The sequence below is a fragment of the Protomyctophum bolini genome, assembly GCF_963924005.1.
Source record: "Protomyctophum bolini genome assembly, chromosome: 9".
NCBI classification, from domain to species: Eukaryota; Metazoa; Chordata; class Actinopteri; order Myctophiformes; family Myctophidae; genus Protomyctophum; species Protomyctophum bolini.
In genome coordinates, this window is record NC_137870.1 from 24,708,807 (window position 1) to 24,727,223 (window position 18,417).

Genomic DNA, 18,417 nt, shown 5'->3' on the forward strand with positions numbered 1-18,417 from the left:
GTTATTTTCCTCTTTAATCCATGGAACTCTCTACTGAAATATGTTAAGGTTAACCCGGTCGATGCCAAACTTTGCACACACACTCCCTGGATGCCAACGATAAACCGTGGCCCCGCATTCTCCAGAACATCGTGTTATAGCGCCACCATGAGGCAGCTTTTCACCTTTTTTTACCTATAACTGCACCGATATGCGTGAATCGTTGCATGCACACTCCCTAGAGGCCAAGGACAAATCTTTGACGTACATTTTTCACATCTGCCTTTTATAGCGCCACCAGGAGGCCGACTTTTGTAAAAAACGTTTTGATATTACTATTCTTTGATATTACTCCTCCAGATTCTGTCCAAAAATCCCACAAATCATTGCACAGTATCTGTATAGTCATTTTCTATAGTTATCTTTGCTTTATTAAAGTTGGCAACAATGAAAGCAACATCAGCATGTCTGCTTTCCTGGTCACTATAGAGATTCATTTAATTATGTATGTCTATGGGCTCAATTATGAGAATAATTGCAATGAACTCTCTGGGGAAATAAAATGGATGGTACATTATCATCAAATCCATGGGTCTGCATGCCTATAGTTTTCACATTCCTCACCAGGAATTTAATTGTCTGTCTGTCTGTCTGTCTGTCTGTCTGTCTGTCTGTCTGTCTGTCTGTCTGTCTGTCTGTCTGTCTGTCTGTCTGTCTGTCTGTCTGTCTGTCTGTCTGTCTGTCTGTCTGTCTGTCTAATTGTGAAAACGGTCTGATCAAAGCCAGTTGTAAGGTGTACTGTACATTGCCATTTTTCTGAGGTAGAACACCACTAACGTGTTCTATACTTTTAGAAATATTGAAATGTTTAATTATAATTTAAGTCAATGGGGTTCGGCTTGAGCAAATTTGAGCAAGGGTAACCTGTGTATATGATGATGTTGTTGATTCTGATTCTTATTTTCAGCTTTTTATGTTTTTATTTAAATCCTATGTCCTACTTCATCTTCAAAGTGCAGCACAAATGTAATGAGACAAACACTCACTGTGCCCCTCAAGTGTGATTTTTATTTTTTATTTTTTACTTTAAACACGTGGTTTCCATCCAACAGCAACACAATGTCACTATAATAATATGTCTAAGAGAAAGTGAACATCGGTCAAACTGAGCTGTAACCTTGCCCCCAAATATGGAGTCATATGGTGCCTTCAGACAGGCAGATGAAACGATGCAAAAACACATCACAGAATAATTTGCGGCAGCTTCACATCTTCACGCAGCTGCTTCGCATCTTCACGCATCATAGCTGCTTCACAGCTTCACGCATCATAGCTGCTTCGCATCTTCACGCAGCTGCTTCGCATCTTCACGCATCATAGCTGCTTCACGCATCATAGCTTCACGTCGCTGGCTTCCATGGACAATCGTTCCATCATGCCCGTGTGGACGCAACGATACAGATACATCATAGATGTGTTTCATTATTGTCTCTGCCAGGCCGGGGAGCCGAAAACTGGATATTTATGTCTTTATGCCTGTCCGTCAGTGTCCGTCCGTGTGTCTGCGATCAGATCTCCATCACTGCTGAACGGATCCAGGTGGAAACGACCTCATGGTGGCACTACAACAGGCCCCTATAGGGCCCTTCACATTTTGCCCCAGAACTCTTGATGCTAAGTCATACAGTCAAACCTTTGTTCCCCTGGATTCCGATATATTGTATGCCACGCCCCTTTCCACCTGACAAGATTTGTTCTCCATTTCACATTTTCTTCAAAACACACTTTTTGCTACTTTTTGTCAAATACACACAAATCAGCATCTTGTGATCAAGACGTATCAGCCAAATGTTTCCGATTGCATTCCAATTGGTTGTCTGCATTTATTTTATTTTCATGTATTTGTTGGGGCTGCTTCCTTACTTCCTTCACAGGTGTTACCAGTTATAGGAATTAAAGCTCTTTTCCATTTAGTGTAGAGTATTTTTCCAGTGAACCAACATGAACAAGCAGGCATGACTGTTTGACCAGAATGTTAATCAGTATCATTGGTAACACCTGAGAAGAAAGGAATGAGCCCATTTTCATGCCAACATGACTGCTGTCAAAACACATTTCTCCATGAAAGGGGGACAAAACAGCATTACAGGGTGACACGAGGTGTGTGGCAGGAGTTAAGATGAGAGATCACAATCATAATGCAGCACTGATGAATGGTACTGCGACATTTCCCTGTGTCATCAAGACCTGCGCTGACCCCTCGTAGCAGTGTTCACCATCATACTGTAATTCAACCTCTTCCACTTGCTCCCCTTCTCCCGTGCCGCGGCTGTTAATCGGAAGTTGCGGCGTGGAGCGGCGGCCATGATGGAGTGGAGTGACATAATCCCCCGGCAGATGCCGCCCGTCTCCCTGGCAGCGCCGCGGCTGTTACTGGCAGTGCCGAACAGACCAACATTGCAGCGGAACGGAGCTGTCAAAATCCATTCACCTACTCCGGCAGCTGCTGGCCCTCCCCCTGGCAGGATGCATATACGACGGCAGGTGCTTGGGAAGGGCAATGACGGCCATCGAAGTAGGTCCCCAAGATGTTTACTCTGCATGGCTGTGTAGGAGATGATCCGTGCTGAAAGTCTGTTCGTCTAATCTCACAAAATAGTTTCTCTGTAGCTTTATTCCTGTTTATACGGTGGTCCATCTTTGCTCATTGTGGCGGTTTCTTGTCCTTGATATTTTTCTTGATGTCCTCTATTGTCTTGGTTATGTTAGGGACATCATAGTTTTGAGCCACATAGATCCCCATGGTGAATGTGGTGAATACTACAGCTGAACCTGCCACACATTTAAGCATGATGGAATGGTTTGTTGATGTAGCCCTCTCACAATAGCTGATAACGGGATTCAGACACTCTTATGGTCTAGTATGAGAGATATCCGAATGTGAGAACAGGAATTTGCAATGAAGACATACCTGGATTGTCCAGATTATGTTTAACAGCATGGAACTAGCTACAAAAGAAATGATTTATATCTGGGTTATTTTATAATCCTCTCACAAATCTCATGTCATCATGATGTCAGCCTTGCCTAAATATGGAGTTCCACAAGGTTCGAGACTGGCCTCCCAAGTTGGAAATAGGCCTGTAATAAGTAAGCATAGCAACCTGATATCAACAAACGGGGATGGTGTCAACTGGATAATGTCGACTGAACAGAAACATTAACAAGTTTCACAAGCTATATATCCCCTGCTGCTGGTGACTGCTGCTAAGGGAAGATTTGTGATCTTGCTCTTAGGGTTGCAGGAAATAGGTCCTCATCGGATATGTACAACAATGAAAAGATCACACCCGTGTGAAGTGAGGGGCGCTCTTATCATTATACATCATCATCATCTCGTGAACAACTGAATTTATGTGATTGGTTAGTCGATTTGCTCGTCTACATTTAATGATTGTGTTGCCACAACACATTTTTTAGGCACATATTGTCATTTTCTATGGCAAATAGGAGACGTGAGGGGACAAAAGCTGTATATAGGAGAGGCTAGCGCCCCTCAAAAAGAAGCCATTCCGCAAACTGTTCTTGAGCTCCCAGGTTACTTTATTTAAGGCCTTAAATAAGGCCTTAAATAAAGTAACCATGGGAGCTCAAGAACAGTTTGCGGACTGCCTTCCATTTTCATTGATAACTCAGGGTCAATGAGCCTGGCCTGTGCTCCTTTTGTTTTTCTGTTTTTATTGGAGTTGAGAGTGATGTCATTTCCTCCTCTTCTCAGTAATGTCACTGCAGGGGCGCTAGCCCCTCTATATACAGCTGTTGTCCCCACACGTCTCAATATTTGCCATTGACAATGGAAGGAGAAATTAGGTAAAATGTCCGCCAAATATGACGTAAATTTAACCAATCAATCACATAGTTCATGAGATGATGTATGATGATGTACTGTATAATGATAATGATTAAATCGGAGGCAGCTGTTAAATAGGCGTTCACAGTCTCCCGGTTAGTTAATATCACGTTACGCTGTTGTCAATTGTATTACTTGGAGGCCAGTTTGACCCCAGATGAGAGTACATCTGACCCACAATCCCATATTTGGGCATGGCTTAAATACCGTTACCTCATGGTGAATTGATCCCATTCTGACCCCATCATGACCTCATCATGCTGACAAGAGCAAACAATGCCAGAAGGAGAGATGCGTTCACAAGGCACATACAGTATGATATGCTCTCCACAAACTGACCATGCATGACCTCCAGGTTAGGTTCTGATCTAACATCAAGGTGGCACGTCCTAATCCCAGTTAAACTTTTGTGAAAAACAGATTGTTCAGTTGTATGAATAGTGCGGCTAGTTTATCGAGGACATTGTCCTTAGGTCATTTTCAAACTGTGATCCGGCATTTTCACAGATCCATAGGTCTAAACCGCAGTGAGCGCAATACAGAAAATGTGGTTAATGTGGTGTATATTGATCAGTCTGGGAAGAGGATCCCAGTGAACGCCAAAGTAGGAGAGAACGTGCTCCACCTGGCACGCAGGCATGGCATTGAATTAGAAGGAGCCTGTGAGGCATCACTTGCCTGCTCTACATGTCATGTCTATGTGAGCAGAGAACATTTTGGCAAATTGCCGGAACCCGAAGAAGGGGAAGATGACATGTTGGATATGGCACCGATGCTTCAGGAGAACTCTAGGCTGGGATGTCAGATAATTATTTCCCCAGAGCTGGAAGGAATGGAGCTAACCCTCCCTAAGGTCACCAGGAACTTTTATGTGGACGGCCATGTTCCCAAATCACACTGAGAAGCAGAAACAACTGGTTGATAGCTGGGCTAAGAAGGTCATCTGTTTAACCTCTAGAGTCTAGAGCCTTGTGAAAGGAACTGCGGGGCATTCACTAGACAGTTTGAAGTCTCCCCCTAGACTGTTTCAAGGGTGGGACATCACATCCCCCTTTCCAGATAAAACCAGCACTTGTAATGGACTGTCAATCACTACTTAACCCCCAGAACTGGCCAATACACCCCACGGCCACAATAACACCCCTGGCGAGCCCGGTGCAGGTTCCGCCTCCACTCATCGCAAGCCCCCTTACTCGGTTCTCACCCTTTTAACTTTGTTGGGTGACCAAGTACTGAAAAACAAGTATACGCCCATTAGTGTCAACCTCAGACCATCAGATCATGGTCTGATTTTGAATCTAAAAATGGCTTTGTGTTTCTGCTATTGGCTCTGCTCTAATTGAGAGCAATTTAGAGGTTTAGGATTCAATGGTTTGTTTACTACCCTGTTCCCTGTAATGGATTAGTATTGTTTAAGCCTTGTGGAAATGTGTTTAATTTTTAAATCCACTGCTTCTCTGCATATCTTCTTGCCCCTCTGTCCAGGTTTGATTAGATTATAATCCACAAACTTCCAAAGCACTAATTCCATGGGTCATAAAATGCTGTACATTGTGTTCTGTTCTTTTGCATTATTTATATTTGCGAACGCAGTGAGCACTTACTATGAGACCTAGCAGATCATGTCTGTCTGTCTGTCTGTCTGTCTGTCTGTCTGTCTGTCTGTCTGTCTGTCTGTCTGTCTGTCTGTCTGTCTGTCTGTCTGTCTGTCTGTCCCGCTTTTGTGCCCATATATGGAGCTGAGTGATTTGTTTGTGATTGATGCAAGTGTCTGTCCCGCTGTTACGTCACCATGACTCAGGCATAACCATATAAGGAGTCCCCAAAGCAGCTATACGTCCAAAACCCATATATGTACCAGCTGCGTTCGCTTCCCGCGTTTGCGCGTCTTACTCGTTCGTATATCTATGTTGGTTTAATTAGTCTATCTGCTATTGTGTTCCTAGTTTCATTATTGTAGTAGGTTGCACTTGTTGCATGTAATTAGATAGACACAGTTACTAGTATTGGCCTGTATGATTTTTTTTACCATTCTCATTGTGGTCCTATTTTTCACCTGTTGTTTAGGTCTGAAGTAATCTGGTTTCTTGTGTATCGGTGTGTCTGTCTGTCTCCTTTAGTTTGTTATGTACAAGGTAATCTTTCACGTTTTTGTTCTTCCTATATGCTGGTATAATTTTGTATCCGTTTAGGTCATCCGTCCTATTTGCAAAGTTCCTCTTTATTTTCATGTTTGTTATTCTGCTTAGTGTCGAATAGGTAGTAACTAAGGCTAGTTTTGGACTCTGGTCCCTTTGTTTCACCTCTAGAAATGTGTCATGTGTATCCCCGTTTTCGTAAGGCGTCAAATAGTCAAATAGAGTTTGACATGCTATTTTAAAATCACTTTGTTGTGTGCAGATTCTGTGGAATCTCAAGAGCTGTGATTTGACTATGCCTCTGTAAGTGTGTGGTGGATGAAAGGAGGTTTTATGTAGGAGAGCGTGTGTGTCTGTTTCTTTAAAATATACTTTGAAATCTAATTTACCACTTGTGTTGAAATTTGGGCCCTTGAAGACAGTAACATCTAGGAAATCATTTTTTTCTGTGCTCGTCACATATTTGATTGTAATTGATCTATGGTGTGTGTTTAGTAGTAGTAGTAACAGTAGTAGTATCATTTGGTGTGTTCCCAAACACCAAAGATGTCATCCAAAAATCTATAATAATGTGTTGGTTTGAGTTAGCTTTTTTTTTTAGCTGTCTCTTCCCACAGAGCCATGTAGATATTTGCATAGGAGGGGGCAAACCTTTTCCCCATGGCTGTGCCTTTGGTTTGGAGATATAATTTCTTGTTAAATTCAAAATCATTTTTGGTCAGATTTATGTTCAATAGTTCTGTGTCAGGGCGTTTCCTGTCTGGATATTTATTAAAGACTTCCTTCACTGCCTGTAAACCCGCTTCTGTTTCGATGTTTGTGTACAAACTATCAATATCGATTGAAAAAAAAAAGGCATTTTGTCGCACAGTTATGGCTTTGATTTTATTAACAAAGTCATAAATGTCCATGATATAGCATGTTTTATAGACAGGGGGTTCAGAAAGTGTTCAATATATTCAGCTGTTTGGTACGTTTCACTACCACAGTCAGTGACAATAGGTCTCCCTGCTGGAATCTCGTATGGTATGGTACAGTCCACGTACTCGCATCTTTATGTACTGTTGGTAATAGATAGAAGATCCGTGCATGTGGAGTGTCCTGCCCTATTAAGTATTTGTCTTGTTTGTAGTTTATGTACTTTTTTTCTTTAAGTTTGTATATTATTTCTTTAGCTTCTGTGGGCGTTTGATTATAAATAGGTTGTCCTAGTTGTCTATAGTGGTTTGGGTTGCTAAGTTGTCTTTCTCCCTCAATTAAGTATTGATGTCTGTCCATTATAACTATTGCGCTCCCTTTATCTGTATCTGCGTGTTTTCTGCGGCTCATGCCGTTGCCGGAAAATGCACTCACTCTCTCTCATTTTGGCAGTTCTGTGCTGTCGTTTTCCACGAAATTCGGCAATATGGTAGAGGTAGAGGGTCATGGGTCATTCGTCAAAGCACCTCTGACCTATAGATCTCCCAATCCCCCTATGATTTCCCAATTGTACGATTGTATAGATAGGATTGATAAAGTATATCATCCACACTATCCACTCCTGGGATTTTTGTAGCCTGGTTAACTCCCCATTGAAATCACATTCCATTCATTTGTGTGGAGTCTGGACCCTGATAATGCATTGACAGACAACCCCTTCAGCCAATCAGCTTAACAAAAAAAATTGAGTCTCCAACCAGCTATTTAAAGTGATCATTTGTTTGTTAATTGCCTGGTCTTCTTTCTCTTAATCAGTCATCAGTGTTTCTATGGCTTATTGTGCATATTGCGGATAGCTTTTGTCTTTATTGCTTTATTGCTTTTATGGCCTGGCCCTGTCTTATCGCTGCTTGCAGGTATATTTATTCATTATTGTCCTAACATCTGCATGGTTTGATACCATGAGATTAGTATGTCAGAAATTAAAGATACTATTGTGGAAAAATAGCATCCTGATTAGCACTGTATAGTAAAGTATATGTAGCAATATGTTACATGAATTACAATTCTAGGCATTTAGAAGATGCTCTTAATCCAGAGTGACATATTAAGCAAGCAAGAACAACAAAATTAATACTAATACTTGATGTAGTTTACAGTGTACAGTACATTAGTGTATATTGCTCTGGGCAGAAGCAGGTGGTCAAAAATAAACTGCAGACGGGATAAGTTGAAACCATTGTGGGAGTGGGTGGTATATTGGTAAGAAATCCAGTGGGAGCAGCCAGTCAGAGTACACAGGTTTAAGAAGCAAGACCCTGCTTCAAAGCTATACTTAAGATATGGTATGTCCAGCTGGTTTGGAAATCTAACTGTGAAGTACAAATCTCAAATAAGTAGGCTGGCGAATATGGCTGGGAAGATCATGGGCATGACGCTAATGTTGTCATTTACTGCCCTAAACAAACATTAAAGTCCATAGACTTGGCTGCCAAAAACGTATTTCTGACAGCCGGGCCCCTGGAGTCCGTATAGGCTACCCCCAGCTCCCCTGGAAAAAAATACTTTCCAGCAAGACATGAAAAATAACAAATGTCATAACAAAAAATGTAATAAAACACTGTACAGGTGGAAGAAAAAGGAAGGGGGGTTGTAATGAAGCTAGGGGCGGGGGGTCACCTGGTGACTCCCACAGCCCTGGTACTGGTACCTATGCTGCTACAATGTCCACAGCCCTGGTACCTATGCTGCTACAATGTCCACTCCCACAGCCCTGGTACCTACAGTATGCTGCTACAATGTCCACTCCCACAGCCCTGGTACTGGTACCTATGCTGCTACAATGTCCACTCCCACAGCCCTGGTACTGGGCTACATCATGCAGAGGGATGTTTACAGAGGAGCTTTGGCTGACCAGTCCATGATAAAAAATAAATACAAAAAATCACACCCGTAATTCACACCCACAATTTATGTCTTCACTTTTCTGTCCTCACCTTTTATCCTCAAGTCCTCAAGGCTAATCCTCAAACACTTGTGGTACAGTACTGTATGTGTCCTCAATTCACCCCTCACGTCACACTTTGTGTGAAGTTAGAGGCGCTCTTATCATCATACATCATAATACGTCACATTCCGTGCTCAGCCAATCAAATCATCACAAATGTTATTCCGGCCAATCACTTTTGGCATCTTCACTTTTATATGTATTTTGCTCAGCCAATCATCAGCCAATGTTTGTGTTCACACAGACCCGGAAAGCTGGGCATATAGGTGAAAAAATAGATAAAAGGCTATTAAAAAAAATTAAGACATATAGGTAAGAACAACAGTCATGATAAAAATCCCTTTAGCAGCAATAAGGGTTGTGCAGAATGGGGGTGGGGTCATTTAGAACCACAATGTATTGAATGTGCAGAAGGCATGAACTACATCAAATACACTTGCATACACTTACCCATGGATGCCTCTATCTGGTGTTTGTGTGTAATAGATTGACACGTTTTATACGAATGATTGATTTTGCATGTTATTCCAGGGGGTGGGGGGGGGGCGTGTAAAAGGCTGGTATTTCCATAGACATAGACGCCTCGAGTTTAGCGTGCATCACAGAAGAAGGACTTTCGGTATAGGCCAATCAAAGGCAATGTAAACGTTTGTTTTCTCATGCCAATAAAGCTCCTTTGAATTGAATTCATAAGTCCCGGAAAAGACATGCTGCGTAGACGGGCTAGTAGACTGTAGTCACTTTGAGTGGCAGTATGTGCCTTCCGCACTTCCGCCAATATCTATGGGTATGTCCCCATCACCTGCAGGCTTCCTCTCTCCACTCACTCACTCCCAGCCAGACTGCCAGCTACCCTGTCACTCTTTGTGTAATGTTTGATAGCGTATTCACAGATTTTAACAAAATGGGTTGGTAGGGGTGGGGTTATGTTAACCTTGATTTATAATTTGGTGTATAGGTTAGTGATTTATCTTTTGGTTTATTCTGATTTGATGAGGTACGTTTACGGTTCATGTTTAAATTTCCTTTCATGTATTGTTTTGGCTGACCTTGAAGATAAAACATTTGAATAAAACACTGTTGCTGATGGTACTGTATGTCTGCGCACCACTTGTCATCCTATACTGGGTTTGTAACCTGGATTAGGGGCTTATCTAAAGGTTTTTTGGCGAGTATGTTCAATATTCCATATTGCTGATGGGCAATTGTTTCTTCAACCTGTCTAATGTGCAAGAACCATTGACAAAAAAAATAAAATAACAAGGAGCTAGGATATGTCTTGGTTGAAGAGGGGTTTGTTTCCAACTTGATTTAACACTGGGGAGGCAGGGAAAGCTGAATGTGCCAGCCCTGAGCCCTGGTGTCTTTGCTGCCCAACATGTCTGCTCCCACAGATTCTCCCATTACACAGGCGCTCAGGAGCTCTGGTTGACAGCCCGTGTCAAGGACATGGTGAATATAAAAGTGAGTAAAAGAATTAAGGCGGTACAGTAAAATATATTTAGTAGCAGTGGAAGTGCAGAATGAGGGATCATTTAGAATCACGATTTACAGAATATGCAGAAGGCATAAATATACAGTACATGGTCAATTCCGTGTATCTATGTTATCTTACGTGTCAATATTCTGTAGCTTGTATAGGTTCGAATTGATTTAACTTACAGCGGGGAGTTTAAAAAGCTTGTATTTCCTCATCACCTGCAGGCTTTCCTCTCTCTACTCACTCCCAACCAGGCTGCCAGCTACGCTGATAGTGTGCTTATTGATTTTAACAGCATGGGTTGGTAGCGCGGGGGTTTATGTTTGACCTTGTTTACTCCTGTGTTTTGATTTCCTTTTGACGATCGGTGTAACTGTTAGCCAACCATGGAGATACGTGGTTTGAATAAACAGTTAAAAAAAGGATGTTGCTGGTGGTTTTTGAGAGTCCCACTTAGTGCAGTATGTTGCGCCATGATTACCCCTAGACTGGGTTGTAAACAAATTGGAGGCTTGACTACACTTTAATCAGGATAAGTAAAATATTTCATGTCTGTGGGCAAAATTGCCTTAATGTGCAATTGCCATTTGGAAAAATAAAAAGAACAAGAGTAGTATTTCTTGGTTGAGAAGTAGGCCTAGGTAGAGAGGGGTTTGCTTCCCCTCAGGTGGATATTGTGCCAGCCCACCCATCATGTCTGCTCCCAAGAAGGGATGTCTGCTGAGGAGCTCTGGCCGACAGATTGTGTCAAGGTAATGATAATAAAAAAATAGATAAATAAAAATATAAATAAAGAATTATCAAAAAAATATACTTTAAAAGTCTAGGTAAGAACAGCTATATGATAAACTCTCTTTTAGCAGGTATGGTAAATTATCTTAGCAGCAATAGTGAATGTGCGGAATTATGGGATAGGATAATTGAGAATCACACGACGTATTGAATGTGCAGAAGGCATTATTGAATACGTACATCAATTCCACTTATGTATGTGTTATTAATCGTCTCTGTGCCTATGTAAGTTTGTGGGTGGCTCTCTCTGTTGGTGGTGTGTTTGGCTGATTGAATGAGTGATTGTCCTGAAGGCTCTCCTCTCTCCACTCGCTTCAAGCCAGACTGCCAACTACCCTGTCACTCTTTGTGTAGTGTTGAAAGGGTGTTCATTGATTTTACAGCAGGGGTTGGTAGGAGTGGGGTTTATGTGTCTCCTGTGTTTTGATTAGGTTACTAATTTGTCTATTGGTTTCTTCTGATGTGATTTTGTACATTTAAAGTAGTTTACAGTTAGTTTCATTTTGTTTACTGTTTTGGCTATAAGCCCACCCTGAAGATATACAAGATTTGAATAAAACCCATCGCAGATAAGTTGTTCTTTGGGAACTGGGAAGAGGAGACGGATTGTGGTTGGTTGGTTTCTCCCACGGCTGGTTTGAATGATGATCATTGAGAAAGGCCCATTAAATAAAGTAAATAAATCACCACAGTGGTAAATATGGGATGTGCAAAGCAGTTTAAGATTATTTGAAAGATATTTTACAAGATGGTCAGACATATCTACATTTGAAAAAGATGGTGAATGTCTCCTTCTGTTGGTGTCTGCTAGATTTGTTTTTAATCAAAACAGCTCAGGCCTGCATTTGCCAGTAACATCATTGGTAATATGTATCTGTCCTGTCCTCGTCGTGCTCTTAAAGACATTTCAAATGCAACATAGAGAAAACAAATCACCACAACATCTCATTAAATGAATTATCAGTAAATAATTCATGTATCTATTTTCAATTATCTGAAAATATCAATAAATAAACTAAAGTAAGTAAATATATAAGGTTTTGTAGTGCAGCAGCAGTGAGAAAGTCCGGAAACAAACCTATATTCACTGCTTTGAAAAACAATCATTGTCCCAATATGAAGGACCACCCTAAAGACATTGAATTGGTTTATCTAATTGTTTTCAACTTTCAGCAACAGAAGCTGGGAGATTACCATCGGTCTCTAGCTAAATAATTTCTTTAGAGATTTGTGAGTGTAAGCACTCGCCTTTGGACCACAAGATTCTGGGTTCAATCCGGTCACCACCAACTCAGCGTATGCAGAGCATTTCTTGGGAAATTAAGACAGACACAGTGTAAGTACTGGGAGCTGATAGTGGGTGCTGCAATCCATCTCCCAGGGGTATAGAACACTGAAAAGGGGATATACCCTCAATATTGGCAGATACTGACAACCCAAGCCACTCCGACTTACTTACCTGCTTGTGAGGCTAAGAAGCAGGTGCTTTGCCTCCAGTACCAGTGATGGACCCTGAGCCCTCTTCCCAATCATCTTGAGCATATTGTTCATATGTTGCCTCCTGAGCCTCTCCTTGTCCATAATCATAGTACTCGGTATCTGCAGGTGCCGGTTGTTGACTGTAATATTCATATGGTTCATAGGCATGCTCATAGGACTCTTCATATGCAGGATATTCATCATAGGCGTCTGGTTTTGACTGTGATGTTGAAGGTTGAGGATGCTGGTGCTGCTGGTGGGAGAGGGCAGTGGCGGGGAGCATCCTCGCCGACCCCAGTGCAGGTGGTCTAGAGCGGGGAGCGGTGCCCACTCTGGGAGGTGCAGAAGGCATGCCGCCCCGGCCAGCTGGTGTCCCTCTGGATGCTCCACCCCTACCCAGTCCTCCCCTTGGAGCACCACCATGTTGCACACCTCCATGAGGGGAACCACGTGGCATCCCTCGCCCCCTTGGCCCTCCAGGATTGTTGTTGGCGTGGTGTTGTCCTCTGCCTCTGCCGGGGTGACCGCCCCGCACCCTACCTGAACAGTCCTGGGCTCCATTCAGGTAGTGGGGATCCATGTACTGTTCCTGTTCACCAGGCTCTGGGGTCAGGAACTGCTTGACCTCCTCCATGGCACGCACCATGCGCATGTAGGCTTCCGGAATGGGGGCCATCACCTCGATTAGCACATGCAACTCCATGGACAGGTGAGCGTATTTGGCGTCACCTCCCTTCCTGTACTCTTCCTCCTTGTTTTTGTCTCTCATAGAACCTTTCCCCAGAACGGAGATCTTGGCTCCAGTGTCTTCCTGGAGCCTCTTGATGGTATTACCTTGAGGTCCCAGAATCTTACCAACAAAGTTGACCCTTGGGTATTGCTTGGTGGGAATGAGGATCCGCTCTTTCAGCTTGAGGTTTTTTGTAGTGAACAGGTCCACATACATTTCTTTCTCTGCGTCTTTCTTCTCTCCTTTCTGAATCCTTTCAATTTCTGCCGAAATCAGTTTTGTTGCTTGCATGAAGGATGAATCCAGACTATCTTTCTCTGCCTGTAGTTCCTGCAGATATTTGTCATCCATTTTGTTTTTCTTATGCACGGGTCCTGATTCTGCCAAAGAATCAGATTTCCTCTTCATTTGGTTCATAATGCGTTCAGCCTAGATAAACCTAAATTGATCTTAAGATAGACGAAAAAGCTAACAAAATTACCTCACTATGTCCTTGGAGAACTTGCTTTGTTGCAGGTTGTCCATATTGAATTTAAGACTCTTAACCACAATGCACATCTTTCATCATTACATATGATGTCATCCTTGCTCAAATATGGAGTTCCACACAGCTCCACACTGACTGCCAGTGGCTGTGGCTACAAAGCCACTTGCCACGTGACAGAAACATTCCATGGTTGGAATGGCTAAGGTGTTGTATAAGCCTGCAGGCTTTCCTGATTATAAATGTCAATACAAGTCACTGCATCTGGATCGCTATATGTTCTCTGGTTGGCTTGTTTGTCATCCTCCTTAAGCTTCATGAGCTCCTGTGGCTCTAATGTCCATCAGATGCGGTTCAAGCTTGATTGGACGCCACTCACATTCTTTTCGATGACAGTCATTGACAGGCATGACATTACATCTTTGTTAATTGTTTTGTATTTGGGGTTACCAGAAAGCCGCACAAGTGGAGTGTGTGTGTGTGTGTGTGTGTGTGTGTGTGTGTGTGTGTGTGTGCGTGCGCGTGCGTGTGCGTGTGTGATGGGAGAATAGTAGGCATGTAACGATTCACTCAACTCACAAATCTAATGATTCGCCTATAGGTTCACGATAAGATTTTTGGTGGGGGGCTTTTAAACATCATAGATCCACAAGCACAAATGTGGCAGTTTCAGTGTACGGGGATAGGAAGATAGATACAAAACAGGATGACTTCTTTACTTTTGCAGAATGCGAGGCGAGAGTGCGGTCTAGCAAACACGGTCTAGCAACTCGAGATACCAAATCGCTGCCCTCCACAGCATAAGTCACAATTAAATCTCTGTATAGTTTGGCATTGATAATCAATAAGGAACTAACTTTCTTGTGAGTAGTAATTAAGTTTGTCAATTGTCACATTGTCACATTTTCCCCGTAATCTTCTCCAATCCTCCTGCTGTTATTGTGGCTAAAGGAAGCACAAAATAACTGATGGGTCTGAATGGGAGGGGTTAATGAAGGATTGGTCTGTACTTTGCACCGTCCTTGGTGATTCACCATCTAATTTAAAGTCTATTGAAGCCTACGTGCTCAGCAGGAGTCCACCTTGATGACAGTAATTTGTCAGAGTGCACTACTGCACTTGATACTGCTCTTTGACACTGTTTGGCTGACTGTATTTTGTGGGTAGGGGCAGAGGAAAGGAGGGGGTGTGAGTGAGGGAGAGGAGAGTATTGGAAAGGGGTTGGTTAGGTTAGCTTAGAGTAGCATGATAATGATCAGGCGCGCAGATGGGGGACGGGGGGGATTATCCCCTCCACACAATCAGGTAAGGATGGCTGGCTTTGCTGTGGCTGCATGGGTTTTGCTGTGTTGGCAGTGTTTTGCCGTGAAATTCGCTAAAAAACGCGTAATTACTGTATGCGCAAAAGTCCCTCATGAATTTTTTCACGCGCGCTTTACGCGGATAGCCCCCAAATATGTCCCCCCCCAGTTATAAAATGCTATCTGCGCCCCTGATAATGATGCCAACATTGAGAGGAGCCGAGTGGAGGAAGGGAGTGGTGATGAAGAGAAAGGAGGGAAACAGATGAGGAGAACAAAAGCAAAGTAAGAGAAGCATGCAACTTTCTTTGATATGAACCGGGTCCGTGTGGGATCGAGCCAAGGCCTTCTCTCAGAGGAAACTAGGCCATTATCTGTGGAGAGATGTGACAGCTGAGTTCAGCTGCTTCAATGAACACTTAAACAGTCAGTATTCCCTAAAGTAGACAAACATTCGATGACAGCACAGCCCACCACCAAAAAAACATAATCAAGCTTGTTATAGCCTGTGCTGTAAGAAGGGCCACATCATCCATCCATGTCACTGGAGGATACACTGTCAGGCACCTTGAGGCATGCCACTGCCAGATGTACTTTAAGAAGAAAGCCAGAGCAAGCACTCAGTTGAATAGTTCCATGTAGTGATGTAACGGGTGCATGGTTCTGGAAGGTATACACTGAAGGAATAAATACCAGCACTCTTGTTTTATTTCAGTTTTCCCCAGCAGGTGTAACAAACAGACAGACGGACGTTTCGGCCGGGTGGCCATCTTCAACTTTAATCTAAATGGCACTGTTTCTGTGTCACTTATAAAGGGGACCTGGGTGCGTTGCACTAAACGGTCCAGGTGCACGACATACATCATCATTACATCAATAAATTAGTCATGTTCTACAAGTTATTTCCATTAGTCTCTAAGACCCCTCTATAAAGACAGACTCAGATGTTACAACATTCTCTGAAAGATAATTAGAAAAGGTATTATAAAAAACAACCTAATAGTAATTCCTCATTGAGCCCTTTCGGGTGTTCAGTTTGTAAGGTGTGTATATACTGCCAGATGTATGTCACAGAGGTTGGCAGTGCCTTTTGGCTGGGTATCCTTGCCAGTACCACTGCTTTTCTCCTAATGCTGAGGATCAAAGAATGTAAGCCTAATGTTCTATTTTAATTTGAAAGTCAATCAGCTAAACTGTTGTCGTCAATATGCTGTGCTAACATACTGACATGCTGCTCATGCCAACAAGTAAAACAACATTAATTGAATAAAGGTTAGTGCAACTTAGATGCTGTACAGTAATAAGTAATTCATGCTGCCGGGTCCGTGCGCATTACACCACATTACATCACGGCAGTAGACGTCCCAGTAGAATCAGCCAATGTTTTATGATGCTCGTCTAGACTATAATGTATGTGTCACGCCTTGCTCCTCTGCCTTTGTATTTTAGCATTGACTTAGGTCCAAACCACTGGACTAATATGTGGCTTGACCTTAATGGTGGTTGTTTTATGTTCAGTATTGTGTATCTTATTTTGTAGTATGGTCCCTAGTGTTTCCTGTCTGCCTAGTTGCTGTTCCCTGCCTTGTCTCACCTACCTTGTGACGTGTCAGTGTTTTCACCTGTGTCCTCTTTGTCCTGTTGGCCTCTCCTGTGTTTGATTGTATTTTGAGTTCACCTGTGTCTAGTTAGTCTTTGTCTATTTATATACCCCAGTTTGTTCAGTCCGTTGTCAGATCGTCATTTCATGTCAGAGTGTCTACTGTGTACTTATTTTGCCTGCCCCATTTTATGGGAAGTTTACGTTATTGTTTAATAAACATCCTGAACTGTGAATCCTGCCTTTTGGTCGTACTGCTTTTGGGTCCTCTGAACGCAACTGTATGTGTGCATTGATGCTACAGTATACTGTATATCACATATCCTATTCCTATCACATATGCCACTTCAGATGCTATAGTGGGTTATCAACCAGTCACTTATAAATGTGTTTGTGAGGCAGAGTGCATTTGTGAATGATTATTTATTTTTACCCAGCTATAGTCTACATGGTGTGTTTTTTACCCAGGGTTCTAGTTAATGTGTCTCATCTGTCGCCTGTAAATGCTAAGTCGTCATTGTCATTTTAACTCAGACAAATGGAACCAAATGGACCCTTACGGATCCATGTGGTTCCATGTGTTCACTCACTGAGTTACAAATGGATAAATTAACACTGATGATCACTGCACACATTGGAGTTTATATTTAGGTAGTCTCTCAAGCCAGACCACATTTAAATATTATGATACAGAGAGTCTGTAACTACACCTCAGAAAGGTTGTGAGCAGGAAGTCTTCCGCTCTGTATACTGTGTATGTATGTACAGTATATATATATATATATATATATATATATATATATATATATATATATATATATATATATATATATATATAATTTCATTTTCATTTATGCTAAACAGCAAGCCTTCGACTGATTTGATTTCCAGTGACTGAAAGGTGAAGTGTGTGTGGATGAGGGGATATCCGCTTTGTTGCTGTAGACACACTAACAAAGCAGACATTTCAGCAAAATAAATGTTCATTGAGTTCATGGACATTTTTTGAATTAGAATATAATTGTAATCCAATCAGAGTGAAAGAAGATAGCACCCGCAGGTGAAAAGGATTCACTTTAGCTTTGCGACAACATTTCAATCTCAACAGATCTTCAGCAGGTCAGTATAGACCTGATCTCCTTTCATATTTAGCCTTATTGGCCCAGCACCCACCATCGATATGCGTGTAAATAGCTATGCTCTCAATCAGACAGGAGTGACAACAAAATATCTGGTGTCATGAAGAAACCTCCAAAAATGTGCATTTTTACAGGAAATTAAAAACAAAGCAAAACTGCCTCATCAAAGTTGGTGTTAATTGTGACTTTATATATTGTCAATTACTTGCATGAGAGGTGGAGAGGTGGTGGAGTTAGCTGTTTTAGCAGACAGTTTGAGGGTCCAATAGAGTTAACATGTTTTTTTGTGCCTGGACCGCCTGGACCACTTGGCCAATGTTTTAACCAACACACAGACTTAAAGGCGTTCAATAGCACTGATTCATGGAGAAAGAATGATAGCAATGATATGTAATATAAATGGCAGACAGAAATCATTAAGAACATAACTAATGGCTTCCCACATGAAGAAGAACGAAT

General features: G+C 42.2%; 1 protein-coding gene across 1 annotated transcript; it reads right to left on the minus strand.

The window, feature by feature from the left end:
• Positions 1-12,696: 12,696 nt before the first annotated feature.
• LOC308321789 (KH domain-containing, RNA-binding, signal transduction-associated protein 1-like) lies at positions 12,697-13,806 on the minus strand (the record flags this gene model as incomplete). Its single annotated transcript, XM_080772879.1, has 1 exon — positions 12,697-13,806. Exon 1 carries the CDS (start codon positions 13,783-13,785, stop codon positions 12,697-12,699), a length of 1,089 nt encoding a protein of 362 aa, XP_080629005.1. The 5' UTR covers positions 13,786-13,806.
• Between the last annotated feature and the right edge of the window lie 4,611 nt (positions 13,807-18,417).